This window comes from Dermacentor albipictus, chromosome 3 (genome assembly GCF_038994185.2).
Source record: "Dermacentor albipictus isolate Rhodes 1998 colony chromosome 3, USDA_Dalb.pri_finalv2, whole genome shotgun sequence".
NCBI lineage: Eukaryota > Metazoa > Arthropoda > Arachnida > Ixodida > Ixodidae > Dermacentor > Dermacentor albipictus.
In genome coordinates, this window is record NC_091823.1 from 44,026,813 (window position 1) to 44,050,858 (window position 24,046).

General features: G+C 50.0%; 1 protein-coding gene across 7 annotated transcripts in view; it reads right to left on the reverse strand.

The window, feature by feature from the left end:
• Positions 1 to 1,934: 1,934 nt before the first annotated feature.
• The window catches only part of LOC135898209 (protein krueppel-like), a 184,832-nt gene continuing 162,720 nt past the window's right edge, over positions 1,935 to 24,046 (reverse strand). For 6 of the 7 annotated variants that reach the window (XM_070535403.1, XM_065427050.2, XM_070535404.1 and 3 more), the window contains one exon: positions 1,935 to 4,723. In XM_070535403.1, the coding sequence (XP_070391504.1) occupies positions 3,234 to 4,723 (1,490 nt within the window). In that variant the 3' untranslated portion in view covers positions 1,935 to 3,233. Of the gene's footprint in view, positions 4,724 to 12,625; positions 12,694 to 24,046 lie in introns of those variants that run through there. The other variant, XM_065427051.1, reaches the window with a different exon arrangement.

The window sequence follows — 24,046 nt, forward strand, 5'->3', positions numbered from 1 at the left end:
AACAGGCGACTAGAGGATGAAAACATCAACGAGTTGGCGCATGGGGAGGCTCAAAAGGAGACTAAAGCAGTAAGCGACAAGAAAATCTATCTATATCCCTTAGTTGTTGTTGTTTTTTCTCGCACAGTGCGGTCGTGCTTTCCTTTCATTGCTCTCAATTTGCCGTTACCAAATGATCTCGCTACAAACCGAAAACATATATACAGCCCGCTTGGCACAAAAACCGTGCGACGATCACCTCGGGCCAGCCACTCTGATTCCGTGCACCTCAGCAGTCATTGGCACACATTGACATTGCGTGTTATATCTAGGGCACCTCCACATACAACCCGAAGGCGGTCTGCTGAGAATCAACGCAAACTCCGGCGAGGGTGGGCAGCGAGGAGACAGACCAACAACGTCTGCCCCGCGGGGACACTTTCGCTCTCTCTCTCCTCTCCACGCGCTGAGATCACTGACGGAGCGGCTCACGAACACATTCTTTCGAGTCGGCCGCGCGATTGAGCAATGTTGCCAGACTCATCGAGGGCGGCAGGAACCGAGAACAGCGTTTGCCCGTGTAAAACAGGAGATACACACAAGCTGTGCGGGCATTCCTTTTTCCTTATCAAAGGCTCCTGAATAGCAGTCGACTCATTATATGCAGGAAACAAATTAGCATGTGCATGCTCTGTCACACTAACTCCGTGTACTGCGGCGAAGTCAACCAGCGGTCACCGTCAGGACGCCACTCGTCGACTCTTCACCGCTTATCTTCCCGTGTGCAATGTCAGTTCAATAGAAGGGGCACGACTGGATGAGCATCAAAAAGTGGGCGAGTTTTCGACCTCCGGGTGGTATGCGCAGCCGATTCTTCTCGCTGATCGGATGACAACACCTGTAGCTTTCACAGCAGTGCACGGAGTTGTCAGCCCGGAATATACAGCAACAATTCCTGCGTCACTTGCCGGGTACAAGTTCAATAGAACACTGGTTTCCGGTCGCTCCCGATTTTGTCCACCACAAAGAACAACAGCCACAGGGCTCTTTCGACGCGTTTAGCGACAGAAATCAACCGCCAGACTGCTACTTCGCCTTTCAATCTCACATATGTAAAGACAAGATTGGCGCGGATTCGAGAGAGGTGAAGAAAAAAGAAAAAAAGAAAAGATGGCATGTAATCTCGGAGGGCTAAAATGACTAAATGGTTTCTCTATCGACTGCTCCTTGGTCCTATAGTGATGCACTCGTACAACAAGAAACAAGGCGACTTATATTTCTACGCGGAAATGGCACTTGTCAGTTTCAATGGTTCTGGTTCATAACGATCGAGCAAGGCGTGCTTCGTCAACCATTTGGCTTCTTCAGATTATCCCTGCTAACTACTTTGCAGACCCAGCCCGTTTCGACAAGAATGGCAGAAGAAGTTAGGTAATAGCATTTTAAAATTATACAAGAAAATAGTTCTGATAGACGATGGACTATATAATGCGCTCTATCGCGATCTACTCGACCAGTTTTTCTTATTTATTTAATAAATTAATGAAAAAGCTAATGAGCAGTGTACTCTTTCCCTAGTCGACGCTACTAGTAATGCTATCCGAACGAGCACGCAAGGCACCAAGCGTTATAGAACCCGAACCCTTCTCATCGCCTTCACGTGTAATCCGCACCTCAGCTTTCGACTGTATATGGCTGCTGCGACTGTCGCCGCCATCGAGGCAGCTTAGCCCAACTCCTCGCGCGCAAGCAAGGTACACTCAAACTCCAAGGTCAGGGAGCTAAAGAACCTCCCCGGACCCTAATAGCACATAACCAGACACATGCAACCACAGCGTGGATTCACGACTGTTAACCGCCACACTTTTTCCAACACAAAAGCAAATGATACCAACCAGCAGCTACGCTAATACTGAGAACCACATACCGCCCCCTCCCCCCCCCCCCCAAAAAAAATGAGCAAGAAACGGCTGCCGAACTGTGTAGGGCATGATGGGATGGGGCATTTCATTCACACAGCCACGAGGGCGCGTCCCACGCGCTTCGCCGGCGAACCAACGGAGAGATCATACGGAGCTGAAAGCGGCGAGCAGAGCGCCGCACTTCATTGCACGAGCCGCCTACAGGCCGCCTCTCATCGTAACACGCTCCCACACGCGCGCAAGCGCGCGACGCCGAACGCTTGTACCGAACACACCCACCTATACGCGTTGCCCGCATTCCCGCATATATATATAGAAAGGTCGCTCTCAAACGTCACGTTATAACGATGCCACGCCGCCGCGCCAAACGTATATGCTATTATACACTCGGTACAATATGGCGAGCGGCGTGGTTTATGTATACCCGTATTCACCGTGGACAACGCGCTTGGTGTGGCATGGCCTTCGCGTGTCCTTAGCTTTCTTTTCCTTATTTTTGATATTTCGCAAAAGCCTTTGATTCTGGATCCTTTGGGACGAGTAGCGAACGCTTTGAAGAACAGGTTTTGCGGTTTTGATGTATCGCAGAGACAGACGTACACACACAGGCGGGAGCGTTTTCTTTTTTTTTTTTCCGATAATATAAAGGAAACGGGAGAGCGCGCTGGGAGAATCGCTCGATCCGCGCGCCGTGTTGCTCAAGGAGCGGGAAGCGCCTGAACGGAGAGAAAGAAGCCTTTCTTTTTGATGGGCGTGCGCGTCTATGTACCACACAGGTGGGCACGCAAAGGGCGTGGAAACGGAGCCGTGCTGCCGTGTGCTGCTTCCCTATACGTCACTTAACTCTCTCCATCTTTCTTTACAATATGCACACTGCAAATATCTCTGTCTATGTATATATATTTATATAATATATTTATGTATGTATAATATTCTATACGTTCACAAACACCTTCGCAAAATACATACAAGGAAAATAAAGAGCGCGCCACTTTTTTTGATATTCAACCGTCAAAAAACGTTTGATTTCCTCTTTTTAAACCTCGCTCGATACCCGTTGGCAGGCACACTCACACTCGCTACAATCGTCGAGCGGCAAATGGTGTCCGCACAAGTCCGTTACAACACACGCACGCGGGTCTCCCCGCTTATACAGTGGAGCACAACGACGGTCGGCGCGCCCCGCACTGGACAGGCGGCCTCGGGGAACAACGAGGCAGGGGAACTGGGGGGAGGGTTTAACAACGGGAGACGCCGACATGGGAGTCCGTGCGAGGAAGTGCAAAGATACTTCCTCTGCTCCGCCGGAGAGGAAGGGGCCGCAGCATCGGGCTAGGACGAGGCGGCCAGGGCGAAGGATCCGTTGCTCGTGTTGTCACCGTCGTGGTCCGGCGAGCTGGACAGGCCTCGTGTCAGGACGGGCGGGAGCACGTGCGGCAGCGCCAGCCCGTGGGCAAGGCCCCGGCGCCGCACCAGGTCGAGCTGGAAGCCCGCGGCCAGCCGGTCCTCGAGCCGCTCCCCCAGCCGGTGGTGGTCGACGGCAAGCCGGTGGTCGATGCCGACGCCCAGCCGGTGGTCGACCGCCGTGAGCCGGTGGTCCACGGCCGCGAGTCGGTGGTGGTCGACAACGCCCTGCAGCCGCTCGGCGAGCAGCTCCTTGTGTCGGTGGTCGTGGTTGATGCGCAGGTCTTGCTCCTCTTCTTCGGGTTCCTCCATGATGTCCTCTTCGCCGTCCTCCTCGTCTTCGGGAGCCTCGGAGTCGGACCGCGAGCTGGACAGGTCGAGCACGCCGGGCGTCGGGTAGCGGTACGGCGTCGACGGCAGCAGCAGCGGCGTTGGCGACATGGACATGTCCAGCGGCTCGGTCTGCTCCGTCTCGAGGAACAGGTCGCGCTGCTGTGGCGTCAGGATGCGGATCGTGTGGCGCGGCTTCCGCCGGCTCTTGGGCGGCTCGCCGGGAGGTCCCCCGATGACCGAGTGGGCCGCGGGCGGGATCACGGCGGCGGCCGCGGCGGTGGGCGAGAGCGCGGCGGCAGCGGCCAGGCTGTTGTTGACGGGTACCGCGGCCGTCGCGGCCAGGGAGGAAGGCGGCGAGACGGCCACCTCGTAGGCGCGGGGTCTCCGGCCGCGGCGCGGCTTGCCGGCGTTCGCCTCGTCCTTGGGGCACTTGTGGTGCATGAGGTGGTGGCGGCGCCTGAAGCGGCCCAAGCAGAGCTGGCACTCGAACGGCTTCTCGCCCTTGTGGATGAGCATGTGCGCCTTGAGCTGGTTCGAGTCGGAGAACTTGGAGTCGCACAGCTCGCAGGCGTACGGCCGCTCTCCCGTGTGCACCCGCAAGTGTCGGCGCAGGTTGGCCACCTGCACGAACTGGCGGTCGCAGTGCGTGCAGTGGTACGGCTTCTCGCCCGTGTGCAGCCGCATGTGCGTCTTCAGGTGGTGGTCGCGCGTGAAGCGCTTGTGGCACTCGCGGCACTCGAACGGCTTCTCTCCCGTGTGCGTGCGCTCGTGGTTCTGCAGCACATGCTTGTAGCCGAAGCATCGCCTACAGACAGTGCACGTGAAGACCTTGTCGCGCGGCGCCTCGCGTCGTCCCAGCAGGTTCGAGAGGAAGGCCAGCTCTCCCGTCGTCGAGGATGCGGCGCCCGGGAGCGGCGGGCTGCGCGAGCCTCCGCCGCCGATGCCGCCGGCGCTCGACGGCGCCGAGGAAGAGCCCGCCGCGCCGTTGCCGCCGCCGCTCGTGGTGCTCGCCGCGCTGCCGGGGCTGCCGCCGTTGCTGCGACATTCCTCGGCCTCACTGGCCTCTTTCATCGCACTCCGGTGACCTGCGCGCAACGGGAGAACGAATGAAGAACCCGATTGGCAGCACTGCGGGGTCGGCAAGAACAGGGCTTATAATCTATATAGCGTGGCTTCTTATGGATGCAACAGGGCGTTAAGACGGAGCGAATCGCAGTATGTTCCATATGGTCTGTCAGCGGTTAATGCAATCCGTAATTAAGTGAAAATATGGAGGACCCATCGCGGCAGTCATACATTAGCGATACCGATGTGGTGGTCCCTCCATGATCCTTAGAAATAAGCACTGGGCGATGCGAAATGTAATCCTCTTTAAAAAAAGGGGGGGGGGGGGGTATCTAGCACTGTGTATACAGCGAAATATGACACCGCTTAATACGTAGCAGCATGCACACCGCGAAAAGGAGTTTCCGTGAACACTGCTTCACATTGTAATAAGCAGGAATCCGATAGTCACTCCTTGCTACCTCAAGCGCAATAACAGCACCTCTGAAAACGCAGGACAGGCAACAGGAACCCGTCGCGATTACTTGGTTTTAAATCATCCCAAAACTGGTACTCGACAAGCAACAGTTACTCAGGAATCGCATACCACCGCGTAAACAGGACGGGCATGCATGCGAAGACAAGACGTGAATATGATACAGCGCTGAACTAATGTCAACTCAATGTCCAGCCGCAAGTCTCTGACCAGACATTCGTAAACTTACTTGAAAGTTTGGTAAGAGTTTCTATACACATCGCAGACGCCATCGCCCAATAAGATCTTTTCACTCAAACGTACTTGCGTGAATGTACTGCAAAGTTGACGCTGACATTAATATCTGGATCTGTTGAGGCGGGCGCAAAACACCTCACGTCACGTCTCATCGAAGCCCACGAGACGCGACAATCGAAGAGGACCTGGCATTACAATTCATTAACAGTCACCTTTCATTCTATTTTTCCAACCACTTTAATAAGACGAATACCTCGAGCTTTTGACAAACAAGAGATGTTTCCTCATTTCGTAGCAGTCAACTCGGCGAGCTGCAAGAACTAAGAGGGGCTCGATATTTTTCTGTAAATTACTACCACATGAAGCTATAGTGCGCGTGCACAAATACCCCAGAAAGTATACAGGAGGACGCCGCGTTTACCCAGTGGTTGAACATCGCACGCGTAATACGGAAGACGTGGGCTCCCTTCCCACGTATACAGCTGCGATAAGTTGTCTTTTCGCCCACTTTCATTTCCCTTACTATTTCTACACATTCCAGTCAAAACAGACAGTTAATTTTCCTCAGTGTTTCTCCGGCTTCACTGCCCGTCGGCTTCACGAGGTTGCAGGAACTGAAGCGCACGAATTCCACCGAGCATCCCTTGTGCAAAAAACACAGTCGCGGGCTCGTACGCGCCATACCAGAGCGACGCGCGAAAAGTCGGAATCCAACCAAGTGAGCGGCGGCCACCAGAGCCGTCGCCGAGCACACACGTACCCCATGGAAGCCCGTCTTGAGGCAGCTGTCGCACCGTTGTTGCACGCGCCCGCCGCAGCGGGAGGAGTGCGGAGAGCTGGACCAGAGAAAGGGTGGCGATGCGGTCGCGGCGCGGAAGCGACGCGCCGCGCGGGCACTTGGGACTGCGTAACCGGACGACGACCACTGCACAACACGGCCGACCTTGACGCCACCCTCGCTCAGCGGGAAGTGACGCGAAAGGAGGTCTGCAACGGCGGGACCCTCCTCTTCCAGAAACGTGGGGGAACGAACGAAAAGAAGACGTTGTCGGGACGCCGCAGTCGGCTCAGCTTCGCAACCCGGAGAGCCAAGAGAGAAAGAAAGAAGAGGTCAACAAATAAAGAAAAGAGGAAAGAGAAACCGAAAACAGTCACACGGGGACACCATTGTAGCCAAGGCGCGTCTCTTGGACAGGAAGGGGAAAACGGAGGGAAGGAAGAAAGATGGCCGTGCCTCGGGGGAAGGGGTGCACGAGATTGTGAGGAGGGGACTAGCCGAAGAAGGGGAGAAAAAAAAAACCGACTCGGCCGCGCAACTTCTGTCATCCAGACCCACCGAGGAACACTAACAAACAAATGAACGGACACGCAGCTCACTCCAGCAATGGGTCAGACTCGCCGGCAAAATCGGCCGTACGCCAACACCCCCCTGGCCCGCTTCGCCGAGCCAAGCAGCCAAAGCAAGCCCTTTTGCCTCTTACAAGAGGGCGTACATCTAGATAAAGAAAGAAAAAGAGGTATAAGAAAGGAATCGCCGGCATGTACACAGTGTAGCCGAAAGGGGCAAGTTGTGAAGGGGGATAAAAAAAAAATGCAGACGAAAGAAAAAAAGAGCGGGGTAAGCGAAAGCTATATACACCGGAGATGGACTCTTCCCCTCTGCCGCCGAAGAGAAAGTACAGATACGGAGGAGGCTTCTTTCGTTTTCAGAGGCCGTTTAATTAGAGGCGTCGAGAGACGAGACGAAGAGAAGGAAACAAAGGAATGAGGCCACTTGTCGTGCTCGCCTCCATTGTGCGGTCCGCGTGGCCTCGTCGGCCCCCCTTTGTGGCCTCCCTGCATTTGCTGTGGCCTCCCTGCACTCGAGAGGTGAGGAGAAAAAGGAGCGGCATGGGTGTTCTGCAGCGCGTGCGTGCGTGTGCGTGTACGTGCGCGCAATCATGTCGTCTTCGGGAAAACGGCGGCGCTCGCGGGCTTGGCGCGCAAGCCCTTTTCCCGTCGTATAAAGGGTTCGCCTCCAAAAAAAAAAGGGGGGGGGGGAAGGAACAACCGGAGGCGACAGATACGCTTCAATAGGACGACGGACGGGGAGCTCGGAGTGGGACAACTGCTCGAGAAGCGGCGTTTCTTTACTCTTTTCTCTCTATCCTTCTTCCTTCGGCGTGGCCTCAGGAAGTGCAATTAGACGTGTAGCTTGGCCTACTGCTACGCCAACAATCCCTTTCAGACCTTGTCTCGGCCGACAACGGGGGGGAGGCATTGCGTCGCCTCGTCGTTGACGCCTGCTCGTGCAGCCGCAGGGGTGCATACATGGCGCGTGGCGAGTCTTCGTCGCGTTGTAAAAGGCTCGCGTGACTTGGGTGTTGTCGGCGGGCTGCCTTTCAACTTCTCTTGTCTTCTCTCCGTTGCGTCTCACTCCGGGCTCCCCCTACAGACTGCCCTTTTTTTTTTTTTTTGCCTTGACCTCGTACACTTGTCCCCGTTTTGAGGCGCCTTCCTTCCTGCACCACCCTGTCGCTATGTATAGTTCTTTTTTCTTTTCTCCTTTTCGTTCTCCAGTCGCTTTTGATCTTCCTTAAGCCGCTCTTCCCTAAGGCGTTAGAGATAAGAAAAGAGAAAGAAAGCGAGGAATGTCGGCGCACCGTAGAAGTGACTGATTCTTTGTGCGTGCAAGTGCACGGTGTCCACAGACAATAAGTATGCGCACGCGTCAACATCAAAGGATAAACGCCGACCGCACGGCTATGATTCGAACGTGGCAGGCGGAGAAGCAGCGCTCGAAAATCAACGAGCAGGAGCTTCGCGGCTTATAAGATGTAACGGAATGCCGGAATCGGTTCGACAACTACATCACTGCGTAACTTAAGAGGGCACTGAAGGAAAAATTTAGACGAGGTGTATTATCAAATTACGCTTCTACATTAAGAAAAAGCTATGCTCTTACGGCGAGCGAAGGCGTGATAAGGCAGAACAGATGTAAAAACGAAAGATGGGTCGCCGCGCTACCATAAAGTACCCGCCATAATAGCTTGCCGTAGCATCATTATTTTGGCGGTGCAGACTCCAGCCGGGTTATCTTTTTTTTATCCGTGAAGATCGACTACAGATTGTAAAGGAGCCAAATACTGAACTTGTTTCGAGAACTATAACATCTACATGCAGGCGGCTCCAATATGAAAAAAAAAAAGTACTTTGGAATGAATGACGCGAAAGTGACGTATATTGACGTTATATGGTTTCGGCTCAAAATTCAAGTAACTGAAGTTTCGTCTTAACTTTCTCTTGTAGTAAACAACGTGTTACCTGCAATTTATCAAAAATATGCTTTTGAAAGAATACTTCATCAGTGGAAGCTCATTCAGTATTTACCCGCTGTGGTATACAAGCTCTAGGCCACATGTTAAACTTAAATGAAATTAAACTTCACAACTTAAAAATAAAATAGAAGAGAAAACTACTTGTTCAATGCAATGCCATAAAAGTATTCCGCAGGACATCCCCATAGCGCCACTTATCTTGCTTAGTGACTGTCCGAGGCCAGCTTAGAATACAATCATTTGTTGATTTTAGTGATCGCGTTCGTGTTAAGCATTTTTCATTTGTCGAAGAAGTAATCGCCGCCTCATCGAGTAATATAGCTCGAAGCTTAGAATTGTGCTATCTACCACAAACAGTTCCTAAAAGTTTGCTGCATGCAGCCAAGGAAAGGAAAAACGAAACCTATATAGTATAATAAAAGCTGCAAATTCTGATGTTAATGCGCGTGCTCGGCTGCGGAAATACCAAGCCTTTTCTCATATATACTGAGCACTTTTGAAGGTAACTGTACAACAGCGTTTTCTTCTTGGACTGTAAAAATTGCAGCAGGTGCATAACCGAGAATTGTGCAGCAGTTCTTTAGTTTTTCCTTATTAAGAGACATGTCGTTTATTGTTGCCAATAACCCGATGTGTTCCACAGATCCGGCACATGATTTATTTTATTGGCAGAACACATTCCACGTATAATACCACCTCGATGCTGCGGCAAATAATTTCATTTGCAGGCAAGTGGCCACGCCCGTGAACAAAGGGAACAGGAGTTTGATTGATTGACGAATCGACTAATTTAAGATCCGATAATAATGACATTGTGAATGATGAAGGCTGTTTTCGTGATAATATATATGCACGTAAAACAGATTATATTTTGGTTCGGATACGCTTGATTGCATGACCAGAACACTCAAAAAGAATGCAATTTTAACGACTCTTTCATGCTGTTTAATATTCCCTTCATTCTATTTATTCCTTATATTTTCGGGAACAACTTATTTACTCAGGATGATTAATGACAACACGCTACGGCGGCAGGATACGCTGAGCACGCCCCGCCATATATGCCGATGGTGCGATATTCTGCATATATTGTGAAATACTGCCATATATATTGTTAAATAAGTTCTAATTGGCTGAGAGGATGACTATATACGCCCTCTATGCTGGGCTTAAAACGTCAACATGACGGAATTTGGCGTCCGAAATGGCAGTCCAGTTCCGGCTTTGCGTCTGCATTCTATACTCAGCTAATGCAGGCGATTACGAAAGCGGCCACTCGGCAACACAAGTTAGCATACATAGTCGTGGAGTGACGGTCTCGCTGTAACGAGCATGATCGCAGGCACTGGGCGCTATATAACGCAAAGCTGCTTTAAATTTTTCTATTGCAATTTTGCAATCAGCCCTCCGCGATTGGTCAACCACTTTTTTCGACCACCCCCGCTTCCACGCGACGTCGCGAAAACCGCGATAACTCCCCATCTGATATGACGTGTACACACTGATTATGAATTATTGGACCGAACAAAAGAAAAAAAGAGTTATTTCTCAATCGACGCCTTTTCGCCATTAGCCCTCGACTATATTGGTCAAAGGTTTTCGGGCTGCACCCACTCCGTCACGCGACGTCAGAAAACCGCAAAAACTCACCGCGTGAAAGTGACGTGTATATGCATTAAAGATGCATTAATATGCCGCACAAAACTTAATTTTCTTCTGCATAGCCGCAGGCTGCCGCGTTCCGAAAGGAATAAAAGATGGCTGCCGCCGATCTCCCAGGCACTGCATGGCTACTCGCGCCTGCTGGAGAGCATGGGTTTATTTGCGTATATAATAAAGCTTTTTGCGTGGCCATGTAACATTTTCTAGCACTCTCGGCACGTTTAAGACCTCCTTCTGCCAACTCTTCTTTGCTAAGGATCCATTTGAGCATTACTCTTAAGCTTCCGTTGCATGCCGCCGCGATTTTCGACCAGCCACCGGAAGAAGCGGACCAATCGCGGACGCCGGCACCGAAAATCATCTGGTTATAGATTTTCAATGTAGTGGCTCAGCCCCATCGAATCCCTCTCCACTTGAGCGTGCTCTTCGCCTCTTGCTGCCAGCCGATTAGATAAGACAAGCCGCTCAGTGCATGCAATGTAATGCGTTTTTCAAGCAAACAAAAGTGACCTCCTATGGACGAGGATACCGCCCGATACTTGCGTCGGCGGTTACGCAAATGTGACGTCAGGAGATTGGAATAAAAATGTATTGGAATAGTTTTACGATATATATATATAGGGCCCAGTATGTGAGTATATATATATATATATATATATATATATATATATATATATATATATATATATATATATATGCTCCGTGACATCTGACGCGACGGCAATTTGTCACACCCGCCGCGGTGGCTCAGTGGCTATGGCTATGGTGTTAGGCTGCTGAGCACGAGGTCGCGAGATTGAATCCCGGCCACGGCGGCCGCATTTCGATGGGGGCGAAATGTGAAACACCCGTGTACTTAGATTTAGGTGCACGTTAAAGAACCCCAGGTGGTCGAAATTTCCGGAGTCCTCCACTACTGTGTGCCTCATAATCAGAAAGTGGTTTTGGCACGTAAAGCTCCATAATTCAATTCAATTTGTCACATTCAGTGTTGCCGGCCATTCCGACGCTCTCAGTAACCTGAAGGGCGAAATAGACTGCGATATGAAGGGAACAAACACACAAACAAACTAACGAAATAACAACACTGGCCTGAAATCGAACTTGCGGGTTTTCGACTTTTCCTTGTAGCCATGCATGCGACAACAGCGTACAACTTTCTAAGCGGCAAAATTATGACCGAGTTCCCAATTAACAGTTTCAGGCGCGTTCTTCAATATTAAAAGCGTTTAAAGCCACTACTTGAATTACCAGCGCAGGACGAATGCGCGGTGCAATTTGTGTTATACGCCGACCTTATGTGAAACATGCAAAAAGGAAGTTCAAACAAGAATATTGACATGCTTCTCTGTTAAAGAACGCGCGGTAATTTACTCCAATAAGCCGTTCAAATATCTTAGTCATGTAATGTGGCACAGGATAAAACTGCTTACATCATTGTAAAAACAAATATATGCTTGAAATTCTAGTTTAATTATCCTGCGGACGAAATGCAGATTAATTATCTGATTGCAGATTCACAATGTCTTCGTTTTTCAGCACCATGCATGGTGCTCCCGTTATGGCTCCCGTTAAAGCACAGACCATAATCGGCTTTAATAAGCGCGGCCTACTTATATCAGCAACGCAAGTATACGTAGCCCCGTTAGCAACGATGATAATTTCACCTCAACGTTCTCTTAACAACAAAATAATTTCTTTGTTCAGTAATTATTGTACTTTGCGCGAAGCAAACACGTTTTTGTTGCATTCGCATTGTACATGTGCGCGTGAATCGACGTACATTACAACGTCACAATGTTAAAAAAAGCATCTTTAAGAAGATGAACACTGCAGACATCGGCCCTTCGCCTATATATACACCACCTGCAGGTTATACCGGTTAAGCATGCAGGCTATGAACTATAGCACGTTGGTATCGCTCGTATCACGTCACGACCGTCACTATACATGCGGTGTGCTGTTTGCGAATGTAACCGAGCTTCAAGTTGGCGCTTCAGAGGGCGGCGTCACACGGTCAAAGGTATGCGGGCTTCGTACATGTCTACAGTAGACGACGAAAAACCGGTACGGACGCAAATCGCACGAAATCAGAGGAAGATCGCCCGGCTGGACCGGACTCGCGCGTGATGCAAGCAGGTTGCGTATAATCCGGCTCGCACGAAAACGAACGGCAAAACGTACGACTCAGATTAATGACTGCGGAGAGAGGACTCCTCGCCTCTCCTTACCGTATTCATCTCGGCGAAACACTGCGCCGGCTGGCCACCCTTGCATGCGTCGCCCGCTCTTGCGCACAAGTGCTCAGCACGACTGCAGTCGTTGTGGCGCGAAGAATCATTTGTTCGCGGAGGCACTGAGCGTACTGCGACCGCATACTGCCGCCGACGCCGAGATAGCAGACAGTTCGAGCGGAGAACGCACGTATGCGCACACACAAAAAAAAAGAAATAAGAGAGAAAATGCGAACGGAAAGCGAGACAAATGTCGGGGAAGGAGGGAAAGAAGGAAATGAGAGCGCGCAGCGGCAGATGGTTTGTAACCCGAACCTCGACGGCCGTCGAAAGATGGCGCTGCGCCGTTCTGCAGGGACGGCAGAGTGCGGCACTGCCGTTGCTGCCGTCGGAGAGCGCATAGTCCGTTGTCGCTTGGTCCGGCGACGCTCTGCTGTATTTCGCAAAGCGCGAGATGCGTGTACACACCGCACCAGACAGCTAAGCGCGCTGTGGAAGGGGGAGTGTAGAAGGGGGGAAGAGACAATCGGCGGCTTGCGGTGCAGCCGTCCAATGCGAACAAACCAGCGACAGTGCGCGCCCGCGGCGCCGGCGTTTCAGCCCCGCAACTACTGCCAGGCGCGCGGCTCCGCCTCTCGCATCGCAACGGGGGTGGAGCAACCCTTTCATTGGGAGCAGAGCGTCGACAGTGGTGTGGGGGGGGGGCACGGCGAACGAGTCGGCGGCGCGATGTGGAAAAAGCTTTCCCCTTCGGCGCCGCGCCTGGCAACCCCATCATGCCAACAGGCCAACCCTCTCGCTACGAGCCCGACCCCGCCGCTCAGCCAGCCACAGCTCACGAAAGAGACACGACCCCTTTCGTTCTCCCCCCCAACTTCCCCCTCTTCCGCGACGCTGTAGAGATAGGTGCGGAGCTGCGGCGGCGACGTATAGGAAGCGGGTGCGGAGTGGAGTAGACGGGATTGGGAGGGAACGGGGGGGAGAGGGGGGGAAGAAGGCCTGATCTCCGGCGAATGCGAGACCCCCTTTATCACGCACGAGCTATCGGTGTGGGGCTCGCCAGAGAGAAAGGGTGGAAAGACCTTGCGTAGCGAGCGAGAGCGGCAGCCGGCGATGCGGAAGGGTTTTTGCGAGGCAAGTGCAAAGGAGACCGGCCGGTTGAGCAGGAGGGGGTTGATGCGCCCAGGCGACCTGTTGCGCCGCGACTTCCGCATTCGCGGCGATCTCTTCGCTGGCGCGCATTGCGCAATGGGAAACAGCGCCAGGGGTATATATAAATGAGCAAAACTCGCGGGCAGCACGCAATTACTGGTAATAACTCAGGCCCCAGGCGGGTATGCGTATACTACGCATGCTGGCCGGTCTGCAACGGGCGCGTGTATAATCGGGTTGCGGGTTGCGTGTATAATCCGTTCGTATAACGAAGCGTGCAGAAAGACCGCAGAAGTCGTCGTCCTCCTAAGCACCGCAGAGCGCCACGGGCGCGAAGCGGTTGCCCGCGCATTTCGCAAGCGGGAATGTATACACGTGCCCGGTTACAGAGTGCACACCTGAGGCATGCGTTGCAATCCGACCATCGATCGAGGCGTCGGTCGGCGTTCGAGCCGTACTTTCCGTCGGTCTGTGCTGGGATCGTATAATTCCGGAATTGGAAGCAACGGTCGCGAATGCACTTTATATATAGCCGATCGTACGACCTTCGCTTGCGGACGCGCTTGTCACCGCTTCACAAAGAGTGCGAAGAAACGGTTTTCATGCCTAAATTTCGCGATTACCACCTTCAATTCTTTCATCTGCACAACGGGGTCGAAACACGTCCATCTACTTTCTTTTGCTATATGCATGTACCCCTTTAGCGAAGATCGGTTCGGTCTGTGCTACAGACGAGAATACGATCCTTGACAATAAAAGTGAAGGTATACCTTCGGATGCTTTGGCGCTATTGGCAGTGCGAAAACTCGCATCTGTTTGGCATTTACCAAAACTTAGCTGCTGTCGCTTGCAGAATGCGTGTACATGGTCGAAAAAGCATCATGAGTGAAACAGGCTATATATCCTTTCCAGTACTCTATTATATTTTTTTTAATGTCCCTCACTAGCTGTGGCTATAGCAAGGACATCGCTCAATCTGTGACGAGGAAGGTGGCGCTTATATATATATATATATATATATATATATATATATATATATATATATATATATATATATATATATATATATATATATATATATAGAGCGGATAAACGGAAAACACGCGACGCCCCACTGCGCTGCTGCTGTCCTCGACTTGTTCGGCAGTCTTCGCCTCCGACAAGGTCCCTTCTACCGCCGCATCTAAAAATACTTCAGCCGGCCACAAGTGTCGTTTAACCCGAGGCTCCCCTCCCTCCGCGCGGCGGCAAACACGCCGGCGTCACGTGGAGTGTCATTCAGAACCTTTGAGTCTCGGGTAAACAGCCACAGCGACGATGTTCCTCAAAGCCCTTCTGCGGCGGCTGCTGATAGGGGCGCGAGACGCGCCCGATTGGGCTGCAAGGTGACGTGGAAACAAGCGCCTGCAGGCCCCCCCCTTTCGACCTCCCATGCTCCCGAAGCGGCACGTATGGTATACACACGCACTGCGCGCGCCAAACGCGTCCTACTTTCTGCCTCTGATATCGCATATACGCGCGGCGCCGACGGGAATGGTGACGAGGACTGTGTATGACATATGCCACGCGCGCATGCAGTGTGTGGCCCCATAACACAGGATGCCGAACATAAAGCTTTTCTTTTTATTATTATTATTATTATCATTATTTTATCATGTGACCGCGGGCACATCTCGGTGCGCTTCTAAAACCCAGAATGAGCGAATTTAACCTGCTTGCATTGCATCGCGTCGTGTCGATAACTATCCACGTGCAAATATTCTTTGACGGAAATATAGATACTATACAAAATCGCGTAAGCTTGGGGCGAGTTTGTCAATGTATACGTGGACAACGTGGACAAAGTTGAAGGAAAGACAGGACAAGCGCGAAGGTCTTTTCTTCACCTGCAGATATATACGCTTCTTTTTTTTTTTTCGCGCTGTAAAGCTACATCACGAAATGGAAACGAATTATCGCAGGGATGATGTGTTGCAGCTGTGCGAGCTCGCACATAATCGATCATCTGTATAGCTGTCCGAACAGGTCCAGGTTTAATGCAACTCCACTGGAGACGCGTATACAGTATACATACATATGAAGGCACCCTGGCATATATATGTTCATCATGCACAGAACAGATGTATATATATACCCACTTCTACACGAAATGAAATTATTTCGCCATCTCGATGCGGCATACATTCCGCACGGTCTTCGCACCTAATTGTAACTGGCATTTATTTGCAGCAACAGGGGAAAAAAAGTGCCAGTATACTTCTCCACCACTTGACATCTCCGCCGAACGCTTGTATACGCGAAACTCGGTATTTGCGGCAGCTGTATATACAGTACACGCGCGTTTCAAAATACTTCTTCGGAAGCATATATAGCGATAAAATTCAAACAGCGCTAAACGACAGGAGCAGAATGAGGAGGAGACAAACACGGTGAATGAACTGCCCTTCTGCAGTTCATTTCTTGTACATGAGCTTCTTTTATGTGTCAAAATGTTGATCTGTCAAGTCCGGCTGCACTCTCGCTCATCATCGCCGTGTGTATCTGCCGAGCACGCACCGCGTCATGGCACTGCTGGTATGATACCTGCCCTCCGGATTTACGAGCGCTTTGTGGCTGGCTACGTCCGTCTACGGGACTCAACAGAAGAATGTGCAAAATTCTCAAGAGTGAGTGGTTCAGCGCCGTGTTTGTCTCCTCCTCATTCTGGTCCGGTCGTTTAGCGGTGTTTGAATTTCATTGTTACCATGCAACACCAACTCGCCCAATCCGCTGCCCCTCTATATATAGCGAAATAATTATAGAGCTCTGAAGCTTTCCGCTGTCGGGTCTCAGTCGGGCCCCATTCTATACCAGAACAGGCACACACGAGGCTCGGAATTTTCCCAGACGCGCAACCGGAATGCGCGCGTGTATACACAACCTGCTGCCTTCCGACCGCGTCAGCGGGCGCGCGCGTATATGCCGTAAACAAGCTGTTACCATGCGGAGCGCAGGAATGGGTCCGCGCTTTATTTGCGCTGCTCCGGAACCAATTGAAAGTGAGGCGAATCGGTGTTGGACAATGACCGTCCTTCCCGCGCGCGCCTCCAGCTAACGGTATAGATAGGCGGTATCTCAAGGCAAACCTGACTCACCGTTGCCGCCCCACAGTCGCCACCGCCGGGCATGCGTGACTGTGCGCGTCCTCTATTCCGACAGAACAATGCGCTGCTGCGCTCATGTATGCGCTATGTAACTGAGGTAAAAGCTGCTCCCGCGAGCGTAATAATAATAATATTTGGGGTTTTACGTGCCAAAACCACTTTCTGATGACGAGGCACGCCGTAGTGGAGGACTCCGGAAATTTTGACCACCTGAGGTTCTTTAACGCGCACCTAAATCTAAGCACACGGGTGTTTTCGCATTTCGCCCCCATCGATATGCGGCCGCCGTGGCCGGCATTCGATCCCGCGACCTCGTGCTCAGCAGCCCGACACCATATATCCACTGAGCAACCATGGCGGGTCAACTCCCCGAGCGTGGAACTTCTCCGTGACTGCAAGGCGCTTTGCAGTATATGCCTAAGGCTGTCGCGATTGCCCGCCGCCAATGATGAAAACATTTTAGGACAAAAAACGATCACATAAACGGCAGCTATTATAGATACGGTGTTGGGCGAGTGTAAAACACAGAGAAAAGGTGTGTACGAATGGGGAAGGAGGGTATATACACTGCAGCAATCTATTGCTGCCTGCCAGTTATCAACTATTCAATCGGGGCACAAGCATATACGATACCTGTGCGTCACAGAAAAGGCAATGTGTGTATACAAAGTGTACACAAAAGCGAAAACGAATAAACGAGCACGCGCAAGCTATATATATCCCTGGAGGCGCAAAAGCCGGAGAGAGCATCTTAATAAGGAACTCCTCGCGCATGCTGTCGCTTCGGCATTGCGTATATACACCGCGTGGTTTTACGGAGACACGGGACAAACGGATCGTCTCGGCTCGACGTATCTGACGCCAGGCGCAGTTCTTTTTCGGCAGCGGGGGTGAGCGACGACGCGGGTTCGAGCGAGCGCGAGGTCGTCGCATGTTTGTCGGGAGAGAGAACGGACGCTATTATCGCCGCACGCACACACACTCGCAGGGTCGCGTGCGATAGCGACTATCACAGCGCATCCAATCACCGCTCTCCGAGTGCGCGGCTCGCACTGCAGCCCATTGCCATTGGCGATATTTACGTGTCTGTCGCGCAAAAGTCCCCATGCACGTCTGAACTCTCGCGGCCAGCTCGGACGTATTGCTGCGCGGTGGTGCTCCTGTTGCCGGCGCTGGGTTTGCAGGTTTCAATATGATGGTACACACACACACACACACACACACACACACACGCGCGCGCGCGCGCGCGCACACACGCACACACACGCACACACACGCGCACACACACACACACACACACACACACACACACACACACACACACACACACACACACACACACACACACACATATATATATATATATATAATAATAATATTTGGGGTTTTACGTGCCAAAACCACTTTCTGATTATGAGGCACGCCGTAGTGGAGGACTCCGGAAATTTTGACCACCTGGGGTTCTTTAACGTGCACCTAAATCTAAGCACACGGGTGTTTTCGCATTTCGCCCCCATCGAAATGCGGCCGCCGTGGCCGGGATTCGATCCCGCGACCTCGTGCTCAGCAGCCCAACACCATCATATATATATATATATATATATATATATATATATATATATATATATATATATATATATATATATATATATATATATATATATATATATATATATGTGCGTGTGTGTGTGTGTGAGAGAGAGAGAGAGAGAGAAATCAAGCCATCGCGAGCGAGTGCATCGCCTCCATATCCACACGATACCAATATTTCTGAGCAGGTTTTGAACGAATTGGCCTGCGAACTTTCGGGTCACGTGGGTGGTTTGTTTTCACTGTTGATATGTGGGCTCGAAATGCTTGCGGCCTCATTCTCACGAGTAAGAATGCGGAAGAAGCCGAAGTGAAAGTGTTGAAAAACCCGACATGAAGCTATTGCACCGTAAGAAATTAAAAAGAACAGAAAAAAAAAGAAAGTAAAGTTACGCACTCTCTATTTATTTATTTATATTTCTTGTTTCATTTATGGTAACGTGTCATCAACATAAACACATCACCGCATTACAACCACATATAGATAGATAGATAGATAGATAGATAGATAGATAGATAGATAGATAGATAGATAGATAGATAGATAGATAGATAGATAGATAGATAGATAGATAGATAGATAGATAGATAGATAGATAGATAGATAGATAGATAGATAGATAGATAGATAGATAGATAGATAGATAGATAGATAGATAGATAGATAGATAGATAGATAGATAGATAGATAGATAGATAGATAGATAGATAGATAGATAGATAGATAGATAGATAGATAGATAGATAGATAGATAGATAGATAGATAGATAGATAGATAGATAGATAGATAGATAGATAGATAGATAGATAGATAGATAGATAGATAGATAGATAGATAGATAGATAGATAGATAGATAGATAGATAGATAGATAGATAGATAGATAGATAGATAGATAGATAGATAGATAGATAGATAGATAGATAGATAGATAGATAGATGAATGCACAGAAAGGATTACACGCTATATATAACAAGAACTTATAGGATAACAATATTTTCGGCAGCTTCGATGCGAAATCAAACAGCCTATACACGGAGAAGTATGTATACAGCGGTATCAACATCAGCCACACATTGCTCGCGCACGTTCATCTTTTGTTGGCGCCCACATTAGCCGCGATTCCTGTGGCCCGGTTTGCTGGCTTGACGAAACCGGTGCTGCAGGGCTATACACAGTTGTCGTGTCGCAGGTGTCTGCGGTGCCCCGGCCAAGCAGGTCGCGTATACGTGAGTTCACTCGCCAACTCGCTTACTGCAGCGGCTGCACTTCCGTTCCGATTGCATACGCGGCGGGACGTACGCGCGCGGTGCTGCATTCCCGATGATCGGAAACCCGATGACGCCACGCGTGTGTGTGCAGAGATGGCAGGACGCGCACGCGCGAACGGGATCTGCGGCCGACTTTTCACGTAATAAGGATTAACGAACGCTGCGGAAAGAGGAACGGCAGTGGCACATTTCCATATATATATATATGTATACCTTCGCGTCAATGAGGTGCTGCAAAAGAGGAAAGTGTCTAAACGATGATATATTTGCTGACGCAAAAGAAAGAAATGACGCGAAAGAAAGAAAAGAAAAGAAAGGAATGACTATATCGAGATAAATATAACTTAAGAAGCAGATGTTGCAAGGAAAGCCACTTGCTGGTGAGGACATGCAGGTCTTTTGACCTGCAGCGTATTACAGAAGGAAGCACCAAAGTACAAAAATGAGTTGTCGGTGGAGAATGTTACACGGGGGAAGCACAACAGCCAAATTTAGCAGCATATTGCTATAGTGTATACATATAGTATATACGTATATATCGCATGCAGCCATGGAACCATATAGTCACATGTATGTGTGTTGAGGTGTGTGATTAGCTATATACCACATTCCTTCATGGCTTTCTTTTTTTTTTTCAATTTCCTGCTGTGAGCCATCAACTGTCGACTGTGGTTCGGCTGGAGACACCAGTCGTGTCAACTTGCAAGCAGTCGAAGGGCGCTAACAAAGAAAGCTATGTAAGACACGGCACCGCAATCTAAACGGGCGATGCCTTGTCTTACGAAGCCCGCGTTTCGACGTTCTACGCAGCGCTGCAATCCAACTATACGCATGGTGCATATATACTATGTTTCGAGAACGTGCTGAAGGCACACCTTTTGCCGCCCAGTCGGGTCTTGACCGACCGTTTATGGCGCCTGGCGCAGACAGTTTCCTCGGACTCAGGTGCTGCGCATATGGAAGCCGCATATACGCGACCATGGAGAATTTAGGGAGTGCCAAACAACTGCTCCCGCAGCCCTCCCTCGCGCTCCTGCTTCTGATCAGACCTATATAGGCGCATTATGGGGTTCTGTACGTTGAACGTATGCAAGCAGTACAATGTCAGATACTCGTATGACCGTATTTCGTTATACAGAATCTTCTTCACGGCAAAAAATTATTTCCGCCTCTGAATTTTCACGTAGCAGAGCCAGGACTTTTCCTCTGGCACGCAAGTCGTCGACCGGCGCGCGCAACAATAGCCTCACTTTACAGAATTCAGGTTTACAAAGTGATATTTTAGCCATGGCAAAGACAACTCGTTTCCCGCGCTGGATAACGACCCTTCTAAGGTTTTGGCGTGTCTGACAACTGTGGTGATAAATAATGAGTGAATAAAATAAAAAATAAGAAGAAGAAAGTCACCCTCACAAACCCTGTGCCGCTCTCTCTCTCTCTCTCTTCTATACTTTATTTCAAAACACCTGCGCATTTAAGCGAGACGCGTTCGACAAGCACGTATACTTTGACAACACCGGCCAGCATTCGTTTGACCCGAGTGTGCGGTGAGCGCAGCTGCTGAATGAAACTGTGAGGCCACGCTGTGTATACGCGTCTGTCGAGAGCTGTGCGCAATACACCGTGTACGTCAGCCTTGCCATAGTAAGAACAACGAACTCCCTGCGGCCAAACGGGAAGTCGGCGAGAGTATTATTAGATGGGATGCGTAATTAAGACGATGGTGAACGTGCCGCCAGTGCGTATCTATATAATGTCTTAAAATGCACGTCCAGGGCAAGTTTGTGCGGAAACGTGCGTATATATTCGATTCTTTCTCTCTATATATCTTGCTTTTGACAAATTTTCGGGCCACAAAGACCACACTGTGCATATACAGTATACATGTGTATTGTTGCTGGAGGAAGAAAAAAAAACTATTTACATATTATTTACACGATCCTCGTGCAGCCAAGTATACACGGCAGGCATGTCGATCACTATGTAGCGTCGTCTTCTCTCTGTCTTCTAGATTGTGCAGATCGTCGTATAGCACATGTTCCCCCGACATGTATACACTATACACGTGACGAAGCCAAACGAACTACGCGAGCATGATAATCCCCTATTCAGATGCAAGCAGCTATACAAGCAGCCTATAGCGAGGCCTTCTATATACAGTATATACGTATATACCGGATGTTTTAGCGAACGTACATTTTCAAAAATTTGTTAAAAATTGCCTGTGGCATAGCTGCCGTTGCACTTACTTGCTATACAAAACGTCGTTTTATGCATTGAAGCCCGAAGGTAACTGGAACGCCAATGTATTTCTCCGCAAAGTTCGGGAATTAATATGTCGAAATTCGCGTCATCGTGAGAATCCGCCTTGCGAACTCCCCGGCTAGAATCTGTAAGTTGCAATATGTGGCGCAAGGTAATCATTTAGAAACCTAATTAGGTAATGTTGTTAATTACGCGAGTATGCATTTCAATTTTTTGTGCAAGTAATTCCCGCATTTTCGAGTCGACCAGCTCACGGACTAGAATTGTGCTATCTGTATAGTGCACCTTTACCGACAATTTGACGGCGCATATCTCGTAAATGGTGTCATCCAGACAATTATTTCCAAGTAGATATGCCTTGCAGTCTCACCGGCCGCTAGAATTCGTAAGTTGTAATATATACCATTATAGGTAACTAGTTTTAAAACCTAATTAGTGTTTTTTTTTGTTTATTAGTCGATTATGCATTTCAATATCTTGTGCAAGTATAATGTCCGCCTCTTCGAGAGGACCAGCCCATGGACTTGTAGAATTTTGCGATCTGCCACAGGCAGTATTTTTTATTTTTTTTTAAGTGTTCGTTGAAACACCCTGTGTATGTATATACATGCGTATACGCTCTGTCGCTACAGCGCGGCTCGCGGTCGCGCGCAGGAAGCAGGCTCAACCGCGATGCGATCGTATAGAAGTCGAGCGGCGGCAATCGATTCACGGTCAGCGCAGCTGCCGCAGCTGCGCGACGTGCCACGTGGGAACCATGCTGCGCGACGCCCATGGCGCTTGGGCCGACGCACACGAGCCAAACAGGCGCGTGTGTATATATATATGGCCTCGTGGATGTTTATATCTCCGGTGTGGCAGGCATGCAGCGTAAGAGTGGCGAGAGAAAAGAGCTTAAGGTGATACGGAGCATCTGCATGCGTGCTTCACTTGGTGCGCATGGAGTATACACGTTATATGACGCGACGTCAAGCGCGCTCTGAAATTGGGTCAAAGGCGATCGTGCGTGTCCAGGGTGGCGTGCTTGCGTAAATAAATTTGCGTGCGTGCGTATATACGCGTATACGCATTGCTGTGCGTTGGGTCGTGTTGGTATTCGAACGTGGATAACATTTTGGCTCCCGCGGACAAAGACAAAATGTAGCTGTGCAGACACCACGACGCGCTAGAATGTATAAACGCATTATCGCGGTACGTGTCTCTCTCCTGTCCTTACCTGCTAGCGCTAAAACGTTATCCAAGTATGCGTGATGTGCTCGTTAACGCAGGATGCGTCGTGATATGCGAACCATGGGCGATAACATGGTCTTCAAAGAGGAAATAGGAAAGGAGGAAGGCAGGGAGGTTAGCCAGAACAGAGAAGCCGGTTTGCTACTGTATACTGGGGGAGGGGGAGGTAGAAGATAAGAAGAAAGTATACAAGAAAGTATACCGAAACAGATAGCGAGTCAGACGGAACAAGTGCCTGCCAACAGCTGCGCTTGAATAGTGTGACTGCATGGATAATTCCATGTATTCCGATTATTACACTCGTCACTTCATGGTCCGAGCGGCTCTATGTATACGTTGTCGCCATGACTGGCCGGTCGTGAAAGGTGCGTGGATGATATATAAGAAAAAAAAATAGGAACTAGAAAAAAGAATCATTACGTTATAGCGGCACCGTTTTCAATGAGCACCTTTCATAAATACACCATGCACTCTGATGTTGCATGCATTAATATTGTCCTCCATTTACGGAGATGCGCGCTTCTATCACGCATGCCGTAAACATGACGCATGCCGTAAACATTACGCACGCATTTATATATGAACTGTCACGGTTAGATGCGTCACATACGCACCGGCCGTAGACCCTTTCACTTCATATTATGCTGTATGGCCTGCGTGCTACATTTTAAGGTGGCCCCTTACATTTTACAGTATACATTTAAAACACGACTAAATACAGGTCGGTGAAGAAAAGATATGTAAACGCTACCACAAGTATACGAG